Source organism: Egretta garzetta, unplaced genomic scaffold (genome assembly GCF_000687185.1).
Source record: "Egretta garzetta isolate BGI_Z169 unplaced genomic scaffold, ASM68718v1 scaffold108, whole genome shotgun sequence".
NCBI classification, from domain to species: domain Eukaryota; kingdom Metazoa; phylum Chordata; class Aves; order Pelecaniformes; family Ardeidae; genus Egretta; species Egretta garzetta.
The window spans coordinates 4,604,074-4,622,628 of NW_009260614.1; the positions used below are offsets into that span (position 1 = coordinate 4,604,074).

At 42.3% G+C, this 18,555-nt stretch overlaps 1 protein-coding gene across 1 annotated transcript in view; it reads right to left on the reverse strand.

Moving 5' to 3' along the window:
* The window catches only part of SPNS2 (sphingolipid transporter 2), a 110,193-nt gene that overhangs the window by 73,252 nt on the left and 18,386 nt on the right, over positions 1–18,555 (reverse strand). Inside the window, exon 2 of the mRNA XM_035900620.1 lies at positions 8,309–8,445. Coding sequence (XP_035756513.1) covers positions 8,309–8,428 — 120 coding nt within the window. The 5' untranslated portion in view covers positions 8,429–8,445. The remainder of the gene's footprint in view (positions 1–8,308; positions 8,446–18,555) is intronic.

Sequence of the window (18,555 nt, forward strand, 5' to 3'; positions counted from 1 at the left end):
TTGTGGCTCCTTACAAAGGACAGTTTTTTGATAAGAACCAGGTGTTTACCTCAAGAGCTGGTCTACACCAACCCTGCAGTTTGGGCAAGAGCCAAGGAGCAACTGAGTCTGCGCAAGAACAAGGGGTTACTAGCGGTGATGAAGAGGAGCCATCGGCCTTCATCCCCACGACCCCCGACGACCACCACCAGGAGGCACTGAGCAGGCGCAGTGGGGAGGGACTTATGGAAATGACCTCCTGAAGCTAATTTTAATACAAAGCGGAGACAGGTTATGCATATGTATAGGCATATCGGAAAAATTCATACATATGTAATACTTTGCTACATATAAACGGACAAGTTGCCGCTTGATGGTATGCACGTTAGGTGGAGCGATCCCCCATGCATCCGGCGCTGTGAATAAAGAATGCCTGCCTTCTAACACTACATTCGTGTTATGAGGTTCATTCTTCCCGATTTTGGTGACACTAACGAGCCTAAAACTGGGTTGAATGTATTGTTTTCTTTGTCTGTAAGGCATCGTTAACCAAACTCTCCTGAAAGATCATGCTTCTTTCCAAGTCATAAGCCTAAAGAACACAAGCCATAAGCTGCCTCATTTACATCCATGCTAAATGCATGTCAGCTTAAACAAACGGTAACATTTCTCCAGACCTATATTGGAACACCCCAGTGAAGCACGGAGGGACATGTTCTACCCCACCAATCTGGCATTCTCTCAATACGTCAATACACAATTATCTGGGGAGCTTATTTCCAAAGGAACAGGATTGCATGGTGTCATCCAGACGCTGCAGCAGTGACTTGCTTTGCCTTCTGAAATCGTTTGACCATGCCGGACTTCCCCACTACTGAAGCACAGCATGCATCAGGAACGACTGTGTTTCTCAGGTCACAACCACTACTGCAAGGATCACGTTAAGCTGATAGGAAATTTTATAATTCCTTACTTGATATTTTAACATTTGCTTGGAAACTTACATGCAGCACTACTTTTTTTTTTTTTTAAATTCTTTTTTCCGCCCCAGCTGGTTCTGTCCATCTGTTTAAGAAGAACTTTCTTCCATTCCTGGGATGTTTTGAATGAGGCTGAGTTTAAGATGCTGTAATTGTTATTTATAAAGCATAATGCTAAAGCATTACAGAGACTTCCAATAAGACAGGGTTGGAGCAATAAGACATCCCTTTTGCCTTCCATCAGCATGCTCTGGGGTTAGCCCTCTGCTGCAATATGACAAGCAGAATATACATTTAATAGACAACACAAGAAGAAGGAATGCTTCCAAGACACGCACAGCCTGGCAATGAAATAAATATGCCTTCTTCCCTCTGCCTCCTCAGCAAATAGCTGACCCAGGTGAGGTTTCCTGCTCAGGCACAATAAAAGGATGGTAGTTACAGGCAAGCATTGCTTCCAAATCAACCATTAACTGACACAGTGGCTGAATTTTCCTACTCTTCAACCTAGAGACTGTAAATTCAGGTTTCTGCATAAAAATGGGACAAAACTGTAAAGGTCTTTGGGCTGTAAAGATCTTTCATGACGGCACCACAGTCCCCAGCTGCTGTCTCAAGGCATTTTCATGATCCAATGAAAGAGCGTCAAATGTAAGCATATTGATTTAAAAAGATATAGGGTCTGACTCAATTCCCACAGACACACAAAAGGTTCCCACAGACTTCCAAAGGAGGAGCTGAATCAGAACCACAGTCACAGACCCTATGATAATGATTTCAACATCTTCCAGTAACCTAGAGAACCAGCAGTTCTTTACGAAAGAGGGTAGGCAATTACAGGGAGCCCTCATTGAGACCCACTGCAAATTAGCATTAAGCCTCGAGCCTGTTTCTTGATACTCTCCCAGCACAAACCTCCGTCCACCTGCTCTAGAAAATGCCTGAGCTCCGAGGCGCAGTTCTGACACTGCAGTGCAAATCACTGCCTTCATTTTAAGGAACTGGCAGCAGAAGCCTGGGCAGCAGCCGGCATCAGTTCAGGTGAGTTACAACCCTCAGCAATAGAAACATTTCTTCTCTCAGCATCCACAGTGTTTGATTCAGATATTGCATGCTTTCAGAGCAATTAATGACCCAAAAGTAGGTAGAAGAGGGCAGAAGGCACACTTATGAACAGAATCATGGAATTGTTTAGGTTGGAAAAGGCCTTTAAGACCATCAAGTCCAACCCTTACCCTAACACTGCCATTCCACCACTAAACCCTGTCCCTAACCCTCATCTACCTGTCTTTTTTCCCCTCTATTCTGGGACTTCAGAGCCACCCAACTCCAGCATGGCATCCTTCCTCACCCAGCACCCGCTGATCCTCGCTCCTCCCACTGTGGCAGCCCTCCTGCGGTGAGGAGGGAGCCCTGATAGCTGTGGAGAAGAGGAGATGTAGACGTGGTCATGCCTCATCTTAACAGAGCAGAAGCAAAGCAGGAGCGGGTTGCAGCTGCCAGGTGGTGCAGCGGGGCACTACACCAGCATTACACATTGGGCTGTAATAGTAGCACTTAGTAATTTGAGTGCTGACATGGCTGGCAGTTAGAACAGCAACGCTATTCTAGTATATTACCCACCCTAATCTCTTCCTCTGTGATAAGAGAGTATGCAGTGGACTATATTTTTCCCAAGCAGTCTAGCAAAAGGGCAAGCGTGCAGCAATCCAAATGTCAACAGCATATGCTCATCTCTAGGGTTCCAGAACCACATTAAAGGCTGGCAAATACACCAGCGCCAACTAACAGCCTTTGTCCGTGAACACCCCGTGTTAGTGCCAGCACCAATTTCTGCCAAAGCCACATGAACCGTCAGGAACTGCAGTGAGGGAGGGGACTCAATGTATGTGCAGCAGACTGCACAAAGTTGCTTGGGAGAATCTAATTTGCCTTGTTTCTAAAAGAAAGTTCTGCTCAAAGATAATAGGATGGAACAGTGGGATATCAACATTCCCGTAATTCACGATGACTTCAAAGATAACACTCAGTACCCTTCTTACATACAAAATGATGGCTTGGGGCTTTCAGTTCTGTTTGTTTCTGTTTTTCAAACTGTGGATTTATCTTACGCAGTGGAGCAAAGGAACAGAAGCTGTATGTTTTATAATACAATTCCTGCCAGAGCACGCAAGACTAAAGCCTTTTTTTTTCTTTCTTGGAGTGAATCATCATGTGTAGGGGGTGGGGTTGGTTTCTGTTTATGTTTTTTAAAATTAACCCAGCTAACCATTTGTTCCATATTGCACATAATTTGTTGCTTCTCTTTTAGCACTCCTTGAAAGACAAGCTTTGGAAATAAATATACATCTGGCAAGTCTGAAAGGCAGGACTTTAGCAAGCACTGCAGGCTAACTGGAATTCCACCATGGACTATTTGCTTCCTCTTTCAGAGATAAATCAAAAGGAGAGGAAAAGAAAAAAGAAACCCACTAGTAGAAATACCTATCCAGATTAACTTGCAGTGGGAACAAAAAGGTTTTATCGTGTTAGCTATATCAACATTTAAACAGAAATATTTAACAAGAACTGCAGGATTCAAAAGCACGTTCCTGGTTTACCTTGTTAATTCTTTGCTTTTCCATTTCCAAACTTTTTACCATCTGCAGCTCTGATGTCTCCCAGCAAACCCACATTACCACAAGCCTGGTCTGGTTGATTATTAGGTACCCTTGGTCTCCCAGCCTAGTGGAGCCAAAGTACTTAGCAGCATACTTTGCTCATCTGTAAAACAGCATCCCTGTTACACAGAGCATGCTTTATTCAAGATGTTTACATGGGAAAGAGCAGGATTTCACAAGACTGAAGAACTATCTGCAACTTTCCACCTCTAAGCTCTTTCTTGTTTTAAGAATCGGGTGTCTGCCGACGAGGGTAAGGGGTCCTGCTCTCTCAGAAGTTTGGGCTAAGAGGGCTAGGAAGGTTAGCACCAAAAGGAAGGTTTCAGCTACAACAAATTTTTGGCCAAAGTAGTCAGCTGTAACAACTATTGTTATGACTAATAGATGTGGATATCCAAGCAGCCAGAAACAAACTCTCAGCATGTGGCCTGATCAATCCCAATAACCAAGTTGCTTCATGTGAAACTGTTCAGAAAGAGAGAAATGGTGCCATTGGGACTACGGACTCCTTCCAGTGACACACTAGAATATGAACCAGCTCAAGGTGATCAGCCACAGCACAGGCAAGCAGGCACTATGCTCGTCAAAATGCGATCTAGAGAAAAAACTGGTTACTTATTAAGTCAGAGTTTACCTTAATACAGAGGAAAACAGACACATATTTAGCTTTTTTGTGTGAATGGAAATGCATCTTGGTAACGAAACACCATGAAGCCTGTGTGCTCAGTGCGTTCCTCTGTGGTATGACTCTATACTGCACAGCAGCTCACTTATTTTTTTCTGATTTATTACGGAGCACAAACCAACAAGCAGAAAGCATTTTCTCGAAATGCCTGCCAAAAGCCAAAACAACACAAGAAAGGGTTTTGCAGGTGAAAGTACCAAAATTTGTGTACCTGCAGGTGCAGAACTGATTAAAAGGCATGCATAAAGGGAGGTAATTTCTAAGCAGGTGTTTGTACTTACAAAATACAAATTAAGATATATACCTACTTCATTGGAATCTCTATAAATGGAGTTAATCTAGAGATATGTCTAAATATGTACCAACTTTAACTAATTTTAGATTAATGAACAAGTTTGTTAATGACTTTTTAATGCAACTTCTATTTAGAGAGTGCAAAATAGTGTTAAAGACCAGAAACATGCAAGTACCAGAAACAAAGCGCAGGAGGACTCATTTCTTATTTTTCTATAGAGAAATTCTGCACTAATATATATTGTCAAACCACATTATTTGACAGAATAAAAAGAGACCTTTTCAATACTATCCCAGTCTCATTACTTCTGGTTATTTTCTGTAGTTAAATTTATCATTAGCTATTTTTATCCATGAAACCATGTATATTTATGGAATTAGTCTCTGTTATGTATTTATTTCAGTTTCTTATTTTGATTTGTTTTAAATGTAATTTAAGACCTCATGAACAGTAACCAAACATTTATGTATCTATTTCTCCTATTGCTATTTTGCTATGCATGCAATTCATGCATTGTTGTTTTCTGTAACTACGACCCCCTGTATACTCTGGAATTATCCTGAAATTTTGGTCTTATTTTCTTTTTTTCCCTGTGAGAGCCTATTATTTAGTTATTTAGTAGCTACTAGCAGAGGAGAGATTCATTCATTTACTTGATGATCATTTCCTCTACGTTAAAAGCCCAAAGATATTTGGTAATAAATAACTAAGGGTATTTTAATAAGTGGTTACAAACCTTAATGCAGCGCTCTCTATCAACTACGTGTCTGCCTGGCATATATATTCAATTCCCTGGTTTATCTGCCCATTTTCAGTCACTATCTTTATAACCCAAACAGCAAGAAATAGCATTTAGATAGTATCTTAGATGAACTGTTTAATTGTGCTCCAATCCTTTTTTCCAGATCAAAATTTATCTCTCTCTGGTAGTTTCTCACTCCATGTCCTTTTCTTGCCATGTGGGTATTTCTTTATTGAATAACTTGACAGATATGCTTCTTTGCACAATAAATTACAAATAATCTAGATATTCACTCAAATAATAGCATTTTGATTGTTTTCCCTTAATTGTCAAAATTTTAGCGAGGAACTAATATTGACGACACACCCTTGACAAATTGGGTGCCTTCGGAGTCCACCAGCTTAGTAACTGCTTTCTACGGCCTCTTTCCATTTACACTCCAAATCTGAACTCTGCGGATGTGTACTCTATTTAATTACACAGCGGTAGCACAGATGAGGCACTAGGCACTGTCAAAATTTTGAGAAAGGCAATCCCTGAAGACACAGTTTGCTATTTCTACTGAATGGGTATCATTTCTCACCTAGTTCAGTATTTTTGCTGTTGCCACATAAAGGAGTTTTCTGTACAGTATTTCAATGGGCCCGGCCTGTGCTGACTTGCTCCGCCTACCCGTGTTTTCATGTTGATTTGGATGTACTTATCTACTTACTTAAGCAGCCTTTCTACTGCTTTTATTTGTGCCAGCAAAGAGTTTTTCATGTTTCAGCTCCAAGCCTTCCTCTCTGTCAAACAAATATACTGTCTTGAAAGAAAGAAAAAAATGTTGAGAGAAGAGCTGGTGTGTTGCTCCTCAAGTGAATCCCAGAAGACAAAGATGAGGAAAAATGCCTAGTTAGTCACTGCATAAAGAAAAAAAAGCTGCATCAGCACTTCTCTGACCCTTTTTCTCATTAGTACTTCAGGGATTCACCTTGTTCAATGTGGCATGTCTTCCCAATTAGAGATCAGGCCTCCAAAAAGGATACCAAAGTGGTAGGGATACTACGTGAAATTGGGATTATTCTTATGACCTTGCTCAACTGCTGCAGCCACTGGGTTGAGCACATCCATACAGCAGCTGCAAAATTTTCCATAATCTCCCAGAGCCAGAACAAGAGTTGGGCATGAGACCTTAATAGATAAGTCTTCCGGTAGAGTTGAGGATCACAGTAACATCAGGACAGGGGATTTTTCTCAGATTTTAGGAGATTATGTCCAAGGCTGTAGTTTGGTCCAGAGTTAGTACTAATGCATATTCAGGAGGAATTAACACAGGTCAGGCTATTTTGATCTTGGCTCTACTTGTGAATTCCAAAACATTGGGGGTTTAGATTCCAAGCATATTCCACCTTTATAAACATTGTTCTCCATTTCTTTGGCTAAAAATATGCCACTTCCACTCTGAGCTCCTGTATACTGATGACCATATATATTAATCCATGAACTGCTTCAGATAATAAGCTCCAAATCCTTCAACTGAAAATCAACTCTGAAAACACAGATTACATCAGTCCAGTTCCAGTCTTCCACTACTTGCAACTACAGGACTAGGTCTCTTGCAAAGAGACCGATGAGAACCTGAGCACGAATGCGCATTCAAAACATCAGAAGTGTTTATAAGCAAGTAATTGGTTCCTTCATAAAATTTTGCAGAATGTTATGAAAATAAATTAAAAAGACAAAAAGAAAGAAAATTCAAAACACCCTCCTCATTTTAGATGGGAGATGTTCTTTCTCTGGGAAGCATGCTTCCTGGTCAATTCTATACCAGAGCAATTTACTGAGTTAAAGGCTTCTACATTTGGCCACATGCATTTTTCTTTAGAAATGCAGCAACAGTCAATCCAACATGAAAGCCAGCCAGACATGTCACTGCCACTGCCCACTTTAGGTGGAAATTCTCTTTTTTTAGAAACTGTAGAGCATTTATGTGGGCAGGAGGGAGCAGGGCAGAGAGGTTTAGTTCCTGGTTGCCATTCTTTAGGCATGACCACAAAGCTGCAATCTCTGGAACACAGCTGGACAGAAAGGTTGAGCAATGCCCCTGTCTCCCTTGGGGAAATCAGTCTGATGATGCCAGGAGCTGCGATTTGTCTCTCCAGGAATGTTGCCACCTGCAGCAATTAAACCTCCTCTATAATAGGATTTAAACAAGACGGTATTTTTCCCCAGAAACCTGCCAGATCATTGTTTCCTCCAAGTGCCTCTGACAGGCAAGAAAATTAATGCAATGAAGAGTCCTCAAATAGGGTACTGTGGCTGTCCTAAAAGCAGGTGAGGGATGCTGTGCATAGCTTGACAAAATTAAGTGAGCCTTACAACTCCATCATCAGTTCCTCAGACAGATCCATCAACCAGTGTTAGAGGAGCTGAAACGATGTCTGATCTCTATGCTGTCATCCACCTCCACTGCTTTTGTTGGGCAGGAAGCAAAGCACATGTGTAAAACCACTGCTGGATGCATTTTGTAATTCCACATACCACCAGTAGACTTCCCAACAAACTCCAGTGGCTTATCTTACATACCAGGAGACAAGAGAACCACTATATATCCATGGATATTTTTTTTTCCAAGACATTTTTAAAGCCTTTTAAAGTTTCTTTAGGATCTCCCACAAAAAAAGCCCTTTATGTCAACAGAAACTCTTGCTTAGATACACCTCACCTGTTATTTTTTTAGGACTGTGTATGATCATGATTCTGACATGTGATGAAGAACAGCTTTCATGGTTAAGAAAACACAGTTACACAGACCACACTTCACCCCCAAAACGTCAGATACTGCCACAGGCTCTATGTCAAATACACACCAGAGGGGTTAAGTTCCCCTTGAGCACAGTGTGATGGGGAGTGGGGAGTTGTTTTAGGAACGTGTTTGTCCATCTTTTCAGGACATCCTGCAAAGTGCCTTTGCAAAGATCTTACCTGTTCAGTGATGAAGGAGCTTGAAAAAGTGACAGCTGACCAAAAGAAGATCCCACAGCTGAGAATTATCTTTCTGTTGAAACGGTCACCAAGGTAACCAAAGATAGGCGCCGCAACCATGAAACTACAGATGAAAACTGCAAAGGAGAGAAAAAGGAAAGAAACGTTTAATAAACATCAGGCCAAGAACATGAAAACTAATTTTCTGCAAGCCAAATCCTCTAGAGAGCAGTTCCATTTAATTAGACATTCTGCAGCCCTGACTTAGAAAGTTGCGCAGTCTGATAGGCTTTCAGAAGTCAGTGTTTCTTTAATCAAACAGATTTTTCATTTTCAGAGAAACTTCAGACCAGTGAACTCATATTACATTTGAAAGCACCAGCCCCTCACAGTCCGCTGAGAGCTCAGCATCCGGGAATGGGCAAAGCCAGGACAGAATAAATTAAGAGCTTCTGCCTAAATGTCACTGAGAAGGTGAAGTGAAGGTTGGAAGGAGTTTCAAGCAAACAGAAAGCAAGCCAAGGGCTCCTCGTTGGCTCTTGCAGCAGAGACCAGAGAGAAATAGGCCACAAACTGAAGTTCATTCATCCTTCCTAGCAGTATTTTAAGGCAACCATGAAACAGGGAGGAAAAATGGTTAACACCGCTATCATATGACTGGCACCATACCTGCAGTTTGACAGAAAGCTCCCATCTCCTCGTTAGATCCTTTCACCAGCACTGAACTTGTATTTAAATCCATCACTGAGCAATGATTTTACCAAAAGAAAGAGTTTCAACCTACAAAACCCTAAGAGGCCAGGAACGTCCTCATCTGAAAGACTGCAAGTTCACCTTTTCCCTTTGTTTCCCCCAAAAAACCCCAAAGCATTAACCCAAGACATGTAGGAACGAGGCTCTTGATAGAATAACCTCTGCGAAATCTCCTCAGTTTCTGAGTTCACTCCTCCAGCCTAGCTCAAAACAAGCTGGCCAGTAACACCACTGAAAACGCCTGAAACAAGGCACTCGCACCATAGTCACAATTAATTTGGAACTTGGCAGAAATTGCCAGGTTTTCAGCTGATTTATACCTGGCTTTTGTCGGTCCACATTAGAGATTTGGATGAGAGCAACTCCATCGATTTTACTGCCATGTAGGACGAACTTTTTGACTTTCACTGACTGTCTTGGGTTCAGCAAACCCAGGAGGATTTGGGTGGTACACTAAAATACCTGGGGATCCCTCTTGAGTCACAGAGCTGAGACTCTCATTAATTATTGGGCAGCTCCTGGAAGGCAGGGTGGGTTTTTGGCACTGTCTAACCTCAGCCGTCTACTTTTAATTGTATAAAAGGGAGGAGGGACATAAAATAGGAAAAAAAAAATATAAGGGAAGAGCAGAGGATACACACCCCTTTGGTTGGAATGTGCACATAAAATTAAAGTGGTTAAGACCCAAATTATGAATTTTGATGGACGATGATATATGATGGCTCAAAAACATGCAGAATGCTGAACTATGAAATGATCTAAATGTCTCTTCTTTTTAATGCATTAAGATGTCAAAGCTGCTTTATAAATAAAACACATCCATTTGCATCTATATTTTGTGAGCCATATGATTGTGTGTCTATCAGTTTTGCACTGTGATATTTGATCAGAATTACAGACTTACTCTTTTTACATTAAGCAAAATACATGGCAGTAATACAGAAAGGTTAAGACAGGAAAAGAAGCACAGGCGGTATCATATCACATATATTTCAACAGCAATGCTATGAACAAGGTTACTGCTAAGCTAGCACATAAAGCCTACTAATCGATAGAATGCTCAGTCCCTGCATCTATCCCAAAATCCTTGTGCAAACAAAACCTGTTGAATACAACTATGAGCACTTAGAGGGTGTTTGCAGCTCCTGTGTTTTACAGAGAAGCTACAAAGCTAGTCTGAAACCCAGCTTAGCACTCTGTCCCCAGGAAACCAGTCCCCGTGCCCATCTGTGGGGCCAATACCTTTTAGGAAGCCTGGGCAGTGCTGCTGCCCCTTCCCTGTAGCACACATGGTCCTGGTGCAGAGCCTGCCTTTGCCAGACAGGGCTGCTGCATGTCCCCAGCACAGGTCTCCACTAATGCAGGCTCCCACCTCCTGCTCAGCTGGCTCATGCAATGCTTGACGTAGCCCAAGAGCTGCACCGTTCTGCTGACCCTGCTTCCCTGCTTAGTGGCAGGACAGGGGCTGCCTGGGTAAATGCTCTTTCCCACGCAGAGGCATTCTGCCATGCTTGCCCATCCCTGTGGCACAGTCCCTGAGCTGCACATCCTCAAAACCTTTGATTCTCCAGTGAACTTGGCTCTAGTAGACCAGAAGTGGCTTACAAATCCCTACTCTACAAGGGTACATCTGCACTGGCCCCAGTCCAACAAGGCACTTAAGCACATGCTTATATTAAGCACTTCAGAGTCATCAATTCCATGATTAAGTGATTTCCTGAATTAACACCAAAGTGCTCAGCACCTTGCAAAGCTGGTGCAGCAACCTGGCATGAAGGGTATGTGACTGTTCATTGGGAACGAGAAGCAGAAAATTACTCTCTTGACTTGTACAAAGCCCACTGCAATTTGACCTTACCCTTGGAAGGACAATGAAATTCGTTCATCTCAGAATCAGATATTCTGCCATTTTTAATGATGTAAAAAGACACGAAGCTAAAAAAGCTTCCAAGGGAAAATTAGAAACATCCAAGTCAGCATCCCACCATTTCAAGTATCAAATGATTCAACTTTGAGACATGGAGGGTGTGATCCAAAATTCCCATTAATCAGTTGGATTATTAGTTTCAGTGACCTCTGGATCATAAATGCAAAGCCTAATTCTGGAATTTGAGCAAAAGCAGACAAAACCACAAACCTCCTCTTCCCAATAAAACAAACAAACAAAAAAAAAAGATCGTCCAATGCCTTTCCAGCAACATACATCCTGCTGTTACTCAAATGCCTTTGGAGAATTTATTTTTGGAAGATTCTGAACTGAGCTTTGTCACCAGTAAGCAGCTGACTTGACAGCTCCACAAGGTGTAAAACGAAAGGACAACAGAACCCAATAAATAATAGGTAATGGAACACAGCTGTCATAATAATAAATGCAATTTCTATCAGAGTATTTATGACCCAAATATGCATCAGAGCATTGATTGACTCAAATAAATGCAGAATGCGATGGCTGTGTGGTCTGTCAAAAGGATCTGCCCATTACAGGCATTTCCCATGAATCAATTTTTGCAATTACTCCTGCAAATGACAGACAAGACTCCTGAACAACAGACTGGGTTGGCAGAATAGAGGTGAATGAATCTAGGGCACATTACCAGGTGGGATGGAAACCCAAGTTACTCTAGACCAGGAGTTGAGGTTCTGCGACAACTAACCACCACAAAGGAGAGAACTTAACCAGAAGACAGAAAACTCCCAGCACATTCAGCTGGAGAGAGGGGCAGCGGAAATATGATGGATTTGTAGAGAAAGATGGCTGCAGCATAATGCAGAGGAATGCATTCCAGGAAAGGAGCCTGGCACTTGTGCCAGCCTCTTCCTATCGGGCCCCTCTCCCCTCTTCCACAGCGTTTTCTGCTCCTTGTCCTCACCTACCCAATTAATACCCAAGTGACACCACAGCAGCTGTAGCTTCGGCTCAACCCACTGCCACAAATCTTTTATATTAGGAGAGCACTGGGACAGAGGCTGGCATTTCATTTGCCTCTTCCAAATCAACAGCTCCTCTTCCCTTTTACACTTAAAGCCATCTTAGGTTATTACCAACTCTTGAGAAGCTGTACAGTGCAAGCCAGGGCAGAGTTAGAAATCCATCGGGATTTGGGATGAGCTACTGAAATGGTAGCAGTCACATTCAGAGCAGCTGTGGGCAGGTATAGCTATGTCAGTCATTATGTATGCTGTACAGCTAATTTCTCCTGGTAAATGATCTCCAACAGCACCAGAAGTGGCTCAGTCCCAGCACTGGGTGGAGCTGAGAGACATTTCTGCAGGAGCAAATTATCATGTGAGCAAAGGATGAGTAAACAGACACATAATGAATGCCGTCCCAGGAGGGAGGTTCTTTTAAGTACAGGTATTTTCAAAAGGAGATCCCATTTGTCTTTATACCTCCCTTTGCGGCTTAGCCACTGAAATGCCGACCGCAGTAAGAACGCAGGAAGAATATAATTGCCCAAACAGGATGGCTCAGTGTCTATTTCTGCCTCCGAATGCCTGTCCCACCCTGTGCAGGTGCACAAGCACCTTCGCAGCCAGCACTGCCCAGCTTTTTCTGTGCATGGCTGGAATTACAAAAATGTGCAGCATTAAAAAAAAACCACAAACCCCATACACTTCCCGCTCAAACACCCACCAGAGAAGGAAAGCATCCTCCCCAGCCTCTATTGCCTACTTCACGTACTGTAGCTTCAGTCATCTTTCAGGGATTTTGGCCAGGGAGCTGCTGTTCAGCCCACGCTTTCCGCTCTTAAGAGCTGTCTCTGTACCCAGTGGGAGAGTAAACCCCCAGACAGTGGAAGCAAAGGAGATGAGGGGAGAGGGGGAAACTGCAGACTTTAAGAGTCACAAAAAGCTCCTGCCTACTGGAACTAGACTTCACTGCCCTTATTTTTCTCTTCTTTCCCTCCAAACAAGAATTTACCAGCTTGACTCCACAACTGTTCCCTGAAAGGGCTCTGACCCATCAGCTTTCCAGCCCATGATTCCAGAGACCCTGTTGCCTCTGTCTCACTTGCTCTTTTCTTACATGGGCTGATCAACCTTTTCTATCTCCGAGAGGGGCTTCTCCTGCCAGCGGGTCGTCTGTGTAGTAAACCAAGGCAGCACATGCAGAGGCTGCATTTCCTCAGTTGCTGGAAGCTTGGGAGGATCACAGGCACCTCCAAGAAAAGATCCCTTCTTTTGGTTTTGACTTCAAAAACACAGGGTTTATTTTTTCCTATCAGGAATAATGCTAGGAAAGTTCAGGTTCAGGTAAAAATAGCCTACTTGCTCTATGCAGGGATGCTCAACAAGAAAAAAAAATAGTGGCTATCTTTGAGCTCTGAGTCAGCATAAAACCATATGTACAGGTCTAATTGAGTGTTGAGAATGTGTTTGGCTCTGTGGAGGGCAAACCCAGACAGCCTCTGCCTCAAGGGACTGGCAATCCACTCAGACACAGCAAAGAACTATGTACTGTGAGGTTGTTAGTATTTTCCCAACAACAAATTTCCAAATAATGAGAACACCTAAACACCCAGCTGGCACTACATGGGATAATTTATGGGTGGGTACAAGCACAATCCTGCTCCTTCTGCATGAGACACTGCCCTGCTGGAATTTGTTTGAGCCACTTCTACTCCAGGGGCTTTTGGTTGTGAGTGCAGGTGCTTCTCACGCTGCCTCTGGGACCGGCTGCCCTCTACCTGCAACGGTGAATAAAGCCCCTCCCAATAGCCCAGCCAGCCCCTCTGTTTAAAAGACATGTTTTTGCAATGCTTCTTTTTTTTTCATTTTCACTTCCATTATAGTTTTATGCTATAATACTACTATTCAGCACATACATACACAGCACATTTAATCACAGTGAGGTCTGTGTCAATCTAGAAAGGAAGTTAAACATCATTAATTTCTACTTCAGGGCTAAGGAAATTAAGACACAGGAAAGCGACTTGCCCAGGATGAACTACAGAAATCTTGAACCAACACAAGTCTTCCAGCTTCAGTAGTGTCCTGTTTACAGGACCATATCTATGCTAAGGGTATTTTTGAAGGTCTGCAATCACAATTAAAAGTGAATTTTTTTCTTACAGCACCATACAAGCCAAGCAAGAACAGAGATCCCTTCACGCTATTTAACCATTGAACCTGATAGTTCAGACACAACATGGTGATGTGACCAGGGTAAAAGTGGTATCTGACTATGGGAGAATCCAAGGCCCTGGGAAATCTCAGCAATGTCATTCAAAACATTCATCCTTTGATGGAGATGAATTCTTACAATACAGTTGCTTATACAAAATACCAGCCTTCAAACCATCATTATCACAAACTATAGGTGTACGCTGGTACATCACTCTCCAGGTGGACTTTGGTTTACTTTGCTTCTAACTCAACAGCCAACAGATGGATCATGCTACTGCATTCTGCCAAATGCAAAACACAAGATGACTGGGTTCCAGACTATCATGCAGACTAGAAGTTTCTGACAAGTGTCAGGAGCTCTGAAACGCACCATCAGTTCCATATGTCATGCAAAGCTGTCATACACTGACAGTATCGAACACTCGAGCATTAAAAAAAAAAAAAAAAAAAGGCTTGAAAAAACAAACACCAAATCAATTGGAGCTAAGTGTACAAATGTTTGGTTTGGACATGGCCTGAAATGCTCTCCCAGAATAGACCACAGTACAAGACTAAATAGAGAATTTCCTAAGTGCCTCATTCTTGCATGCTTGTGTCCTCAGCAAAGGAGAAAAGCAGTGCTTTAAAAGGTGTGGACCTAATTACTCACACTGATTGCATTTCTCTAGTATCTCTCTCTGCTTGACAGGACACTCTAGATTGCCTTCCCCTCACTGCAGATGCCACTCATCAGTATTCAAGCTCCAATCTGGTCTTCTCCATAGGGAGCATGTTGCACCATGAGGCGCCAGGTTTTTTTCCTTAGAGAAAACTGATATAAAATATAAACAACATGTTTAGGATGACTATATACACACACAGTTGACATACACACTTACATTGAGAAGGCTGCTGTATGACACCACACAATTTCGTTTGCTGTGACAGGGTCAGAACCCGGTTACAAAAACACACTTACAAAGGCAGACAAAGCCTGAACACAGCTTTCCTGGCAAGTTCGTGATTGATTCAACAATACACAAGATGTAGCCGGGAAGAATTTACTACTGATAATTCCACTCCTTTTCCTCACTGCAGAAACCAGATTCTTCCAAGAGTTGGCCCTTATGTTCCCAGCAAAGGATATCCTGAAGGCTTGCTTTGTTCACCTTAGCCAAGAAGGATAATTGCTTCAGTGGGAACTGATGGGAAATCCACTCCTTGGAAACAGAAAATCAGGTAAGAATAGCCAGAAAACCAGTCCAAAACCACACTAATGCCACCTCAACTTTGGCAGGAACCGTGTTGGGCGAAGAGCAACCACTGTGGTCAAATATAAGTAAGCGCTGTCAAAACTGCCATATATAGTACAGTATATCATTGATCCATATAGTGCTGAGTACGTGATGTTACGGATGTGAGATCACTGTGCACTGCTGCACAGATATGGAAAAATATTCCTCTTCAGTCCAAAATGCTTCGACAACAGCTACAAGAAATAACCCTAACAAAAGTGAAGACCGAAAAGGGAAACAACCCTACACGTGAGTACTGTTGCCCACAGATCAGCAAAAACTGGAGTCCAATAGCCAGGGCAGTTCCTTACATGATGCAAATCATTCAAATACAAATCAAACCATGAAACATTCAATTTTAACAAATCCATCTGTCAAGTACTGCTGCACGTCCAGCAGTGGGAGTAAAACCATAGCTGTAAGACGTGAACTACCGTCATTTTGGTCTTCTAAAAAGCCCATTTTAAGGGCTGTTCAGAGGATATAGGACAGTTTGATCACCACCAGGGAGAGATGACTACAACCAGTGAGCCAACAGCTGCTGACTGCGGCGTTGCTGCTGGTGGGCTGGGACAGGCGCGTGCCTGCAGCCAGTGGCGTTCCCGCTCACAACCAGAAGACAGACAGAAACCCAAAACCAATCAGGTACCATGCACTGCAGAGAACATGAACCCTGCCATAATCTATACTGCCTCCCACATAAATGTAAAGGAAAGACAAACTATGCCTCCAGCCTACTTTCTATAGACCTAAGCCTATATTATATCTATCTCTATAAAACTGATCACTCTGTGGCCCTCACTTCTATGGTCCGTAGCATGCCAGCACTCCTTAAAGAGCAGCAGTGATGCTCCTCTCGCTTAGGCCTCGCAAATACTGCTGTAATGTTCCATCAGTCTCGGTTTCCTGATTCAGGCAACCAGTGTTGTAAAGGCAAGGAAAAAAGGGCTTTGAATTAAAAGCAGAGGTCTAAAACAACACTCAAATTTTTCACCTTTTCTTATTAATTTCCAATATTATGTCAACTGAAGCTGCATTTAAAGATTCAGCCGTTCATATCTTGCTTATTGCTAAAGCAATTAAGTGGAAGGTTATGCACAGTTATTATTTCACAACAATTTTCCACATCCACTGAGGTCCAATTCAGTCATGTTGTACTTCAAAATTTGTTATCAAAGTGTACAGTGGAAAAGTGAGCATTTTACTGTGCTGCTCAGACTCTCTGGATGTCCAGCAAATTTACTTGGAGCAGGAGCTAACTTGCTACTAGATTAAATTTTGAACAGCCGTACACAGACAACATAATTTAAAAAGAAAAGAGGGAAAAATCGAAACCCACCTTCTGCTTTTCACTTTGGGAATTACAATGATTACATTACCATTGTTTTAAAGGGATTTAGGGCAACCTGAACATCAATAAACCAGTTACTGTGTTCCTAGAGATGTGCTTTATAACACAATGCTGCAGGCAGCAATCCAAAGGAACGGTTCCACGTACAGCTTACAGCCCACTGCCCCCCTTGCGCCTAAACTGGCATTTGCCTGCCCTGCAGTGAGCTGGTTCTGGGAGACCAGCAGATAGCCGGCCCTGATGAGCATCTTTTGCAATGAAACAGTGCATTTGCTAGCAGAACACCTTCTGTGGCTGCACAGAGTGTTTGATTTGGGGATTAAAATTTACATGTGAGAACACTTGGGGAGGAGCAGACACCACCTCTCCCCATCAATTAAAAAAAAAAAAAAAAAAAAAAAATCTTCACATCTGGGTCAGTTCCACAATCTGGTTCATTACATGGTGGCCAAAAAGAGGGGGCAGGAACAGGAGGCTGTGGCACAGTTTGCTTTCCATGGCAGCACCATATAAAAGGCATGGAAATTATTGCCTAAGACAGCATCAGATTGCTGACACTTAGGAGCAGAACCCAGAAAATGAGCTTGTCTGTCAGTGTTTAAACTCTACTTTTGCATTTCTTACCGTTTCAGAAATGAATGATTAAATAAGTCAAGGCCACTTTTCTTTTATAGCCACTTCCACTTTGAGTTGTATTTGTGCAAAAGGCTTTTAGCGTGGTTTGATTTAGACTCCTGACCAAAGTCGATGGAAGGACTCCCACTTGATTCAGTGGGCATTAGAACTGAGGTTTTTGTTTAGATATAGCTGCTTAAGAATCTCCCATGACAGCAGAGATCAGAACCTCTTTACTAGTAAACACATTTTGGTACTTGTAAGCTTACTGCATCCCTGTAACATAAAAGGTTATTACTGGGAAAAGTACAGAGAGCATCAAAAAGAATTGTCAAAAGGATGAAAGAGGCCATTTTACAGTAAAATATTAAACATACTGGAAAAGAAACAACTGATGTGGGATATAGAAGAGATCTAGCGCCACGGGTAGCATGGAAAAGGGGAAAACTTTTCTCTTAGAAGACTGACCAGGTGGCACCAATAAGACTGGCAGCTGCAAAATTCAAATCAAAGGAGATATTTAATGCAAAAACCTTAACTAAACACTGGGAGTTTATTACAGGAGGCTATGGGAGCTCAGAGCTTATGTTATTTCAAAAGAGGATTGGACAAAGTCCTCGAAGAATACTAATGTAAGGACTGTTAAAGATAAATGGTTCAGAAGGGCCTCAGCTATCCAGTTGATAGGGTACACTGGGGAACTATCACCATCATCCCATCCTGTTCTTTCATTTTTTTCCCTATATATGTGCTATTGATCACAACCGAAGACTGAGTAGTATACTAAAAGGACCTCTGGTCTGGACTGGTACTATTCTCATGTTATTCTGAAAAAAAATAAAAAATTAGGAAGACAAAATTGCATCTGCATAATTTCTGCCAGCTTGATTAGGTAATGGCTTATTAACATGTGATTGAGTAGCTCCTAAAATTATTTTTAAAAGCTGAAATGTGGTTCACAGTTACATCTCTAAAACTGCAAGTGACTTTGTACCTACACACACGGTCACGGGGTAGAGGAATGAAGTACCCAGTCAGCAGAAGTTTTGTCCCCTTGCAATTTCTTCTCCATTTGACTTAACTGGTTCTGGCTGTTTGAAAACTTTGTGGGTTAACACAGGGCAGGG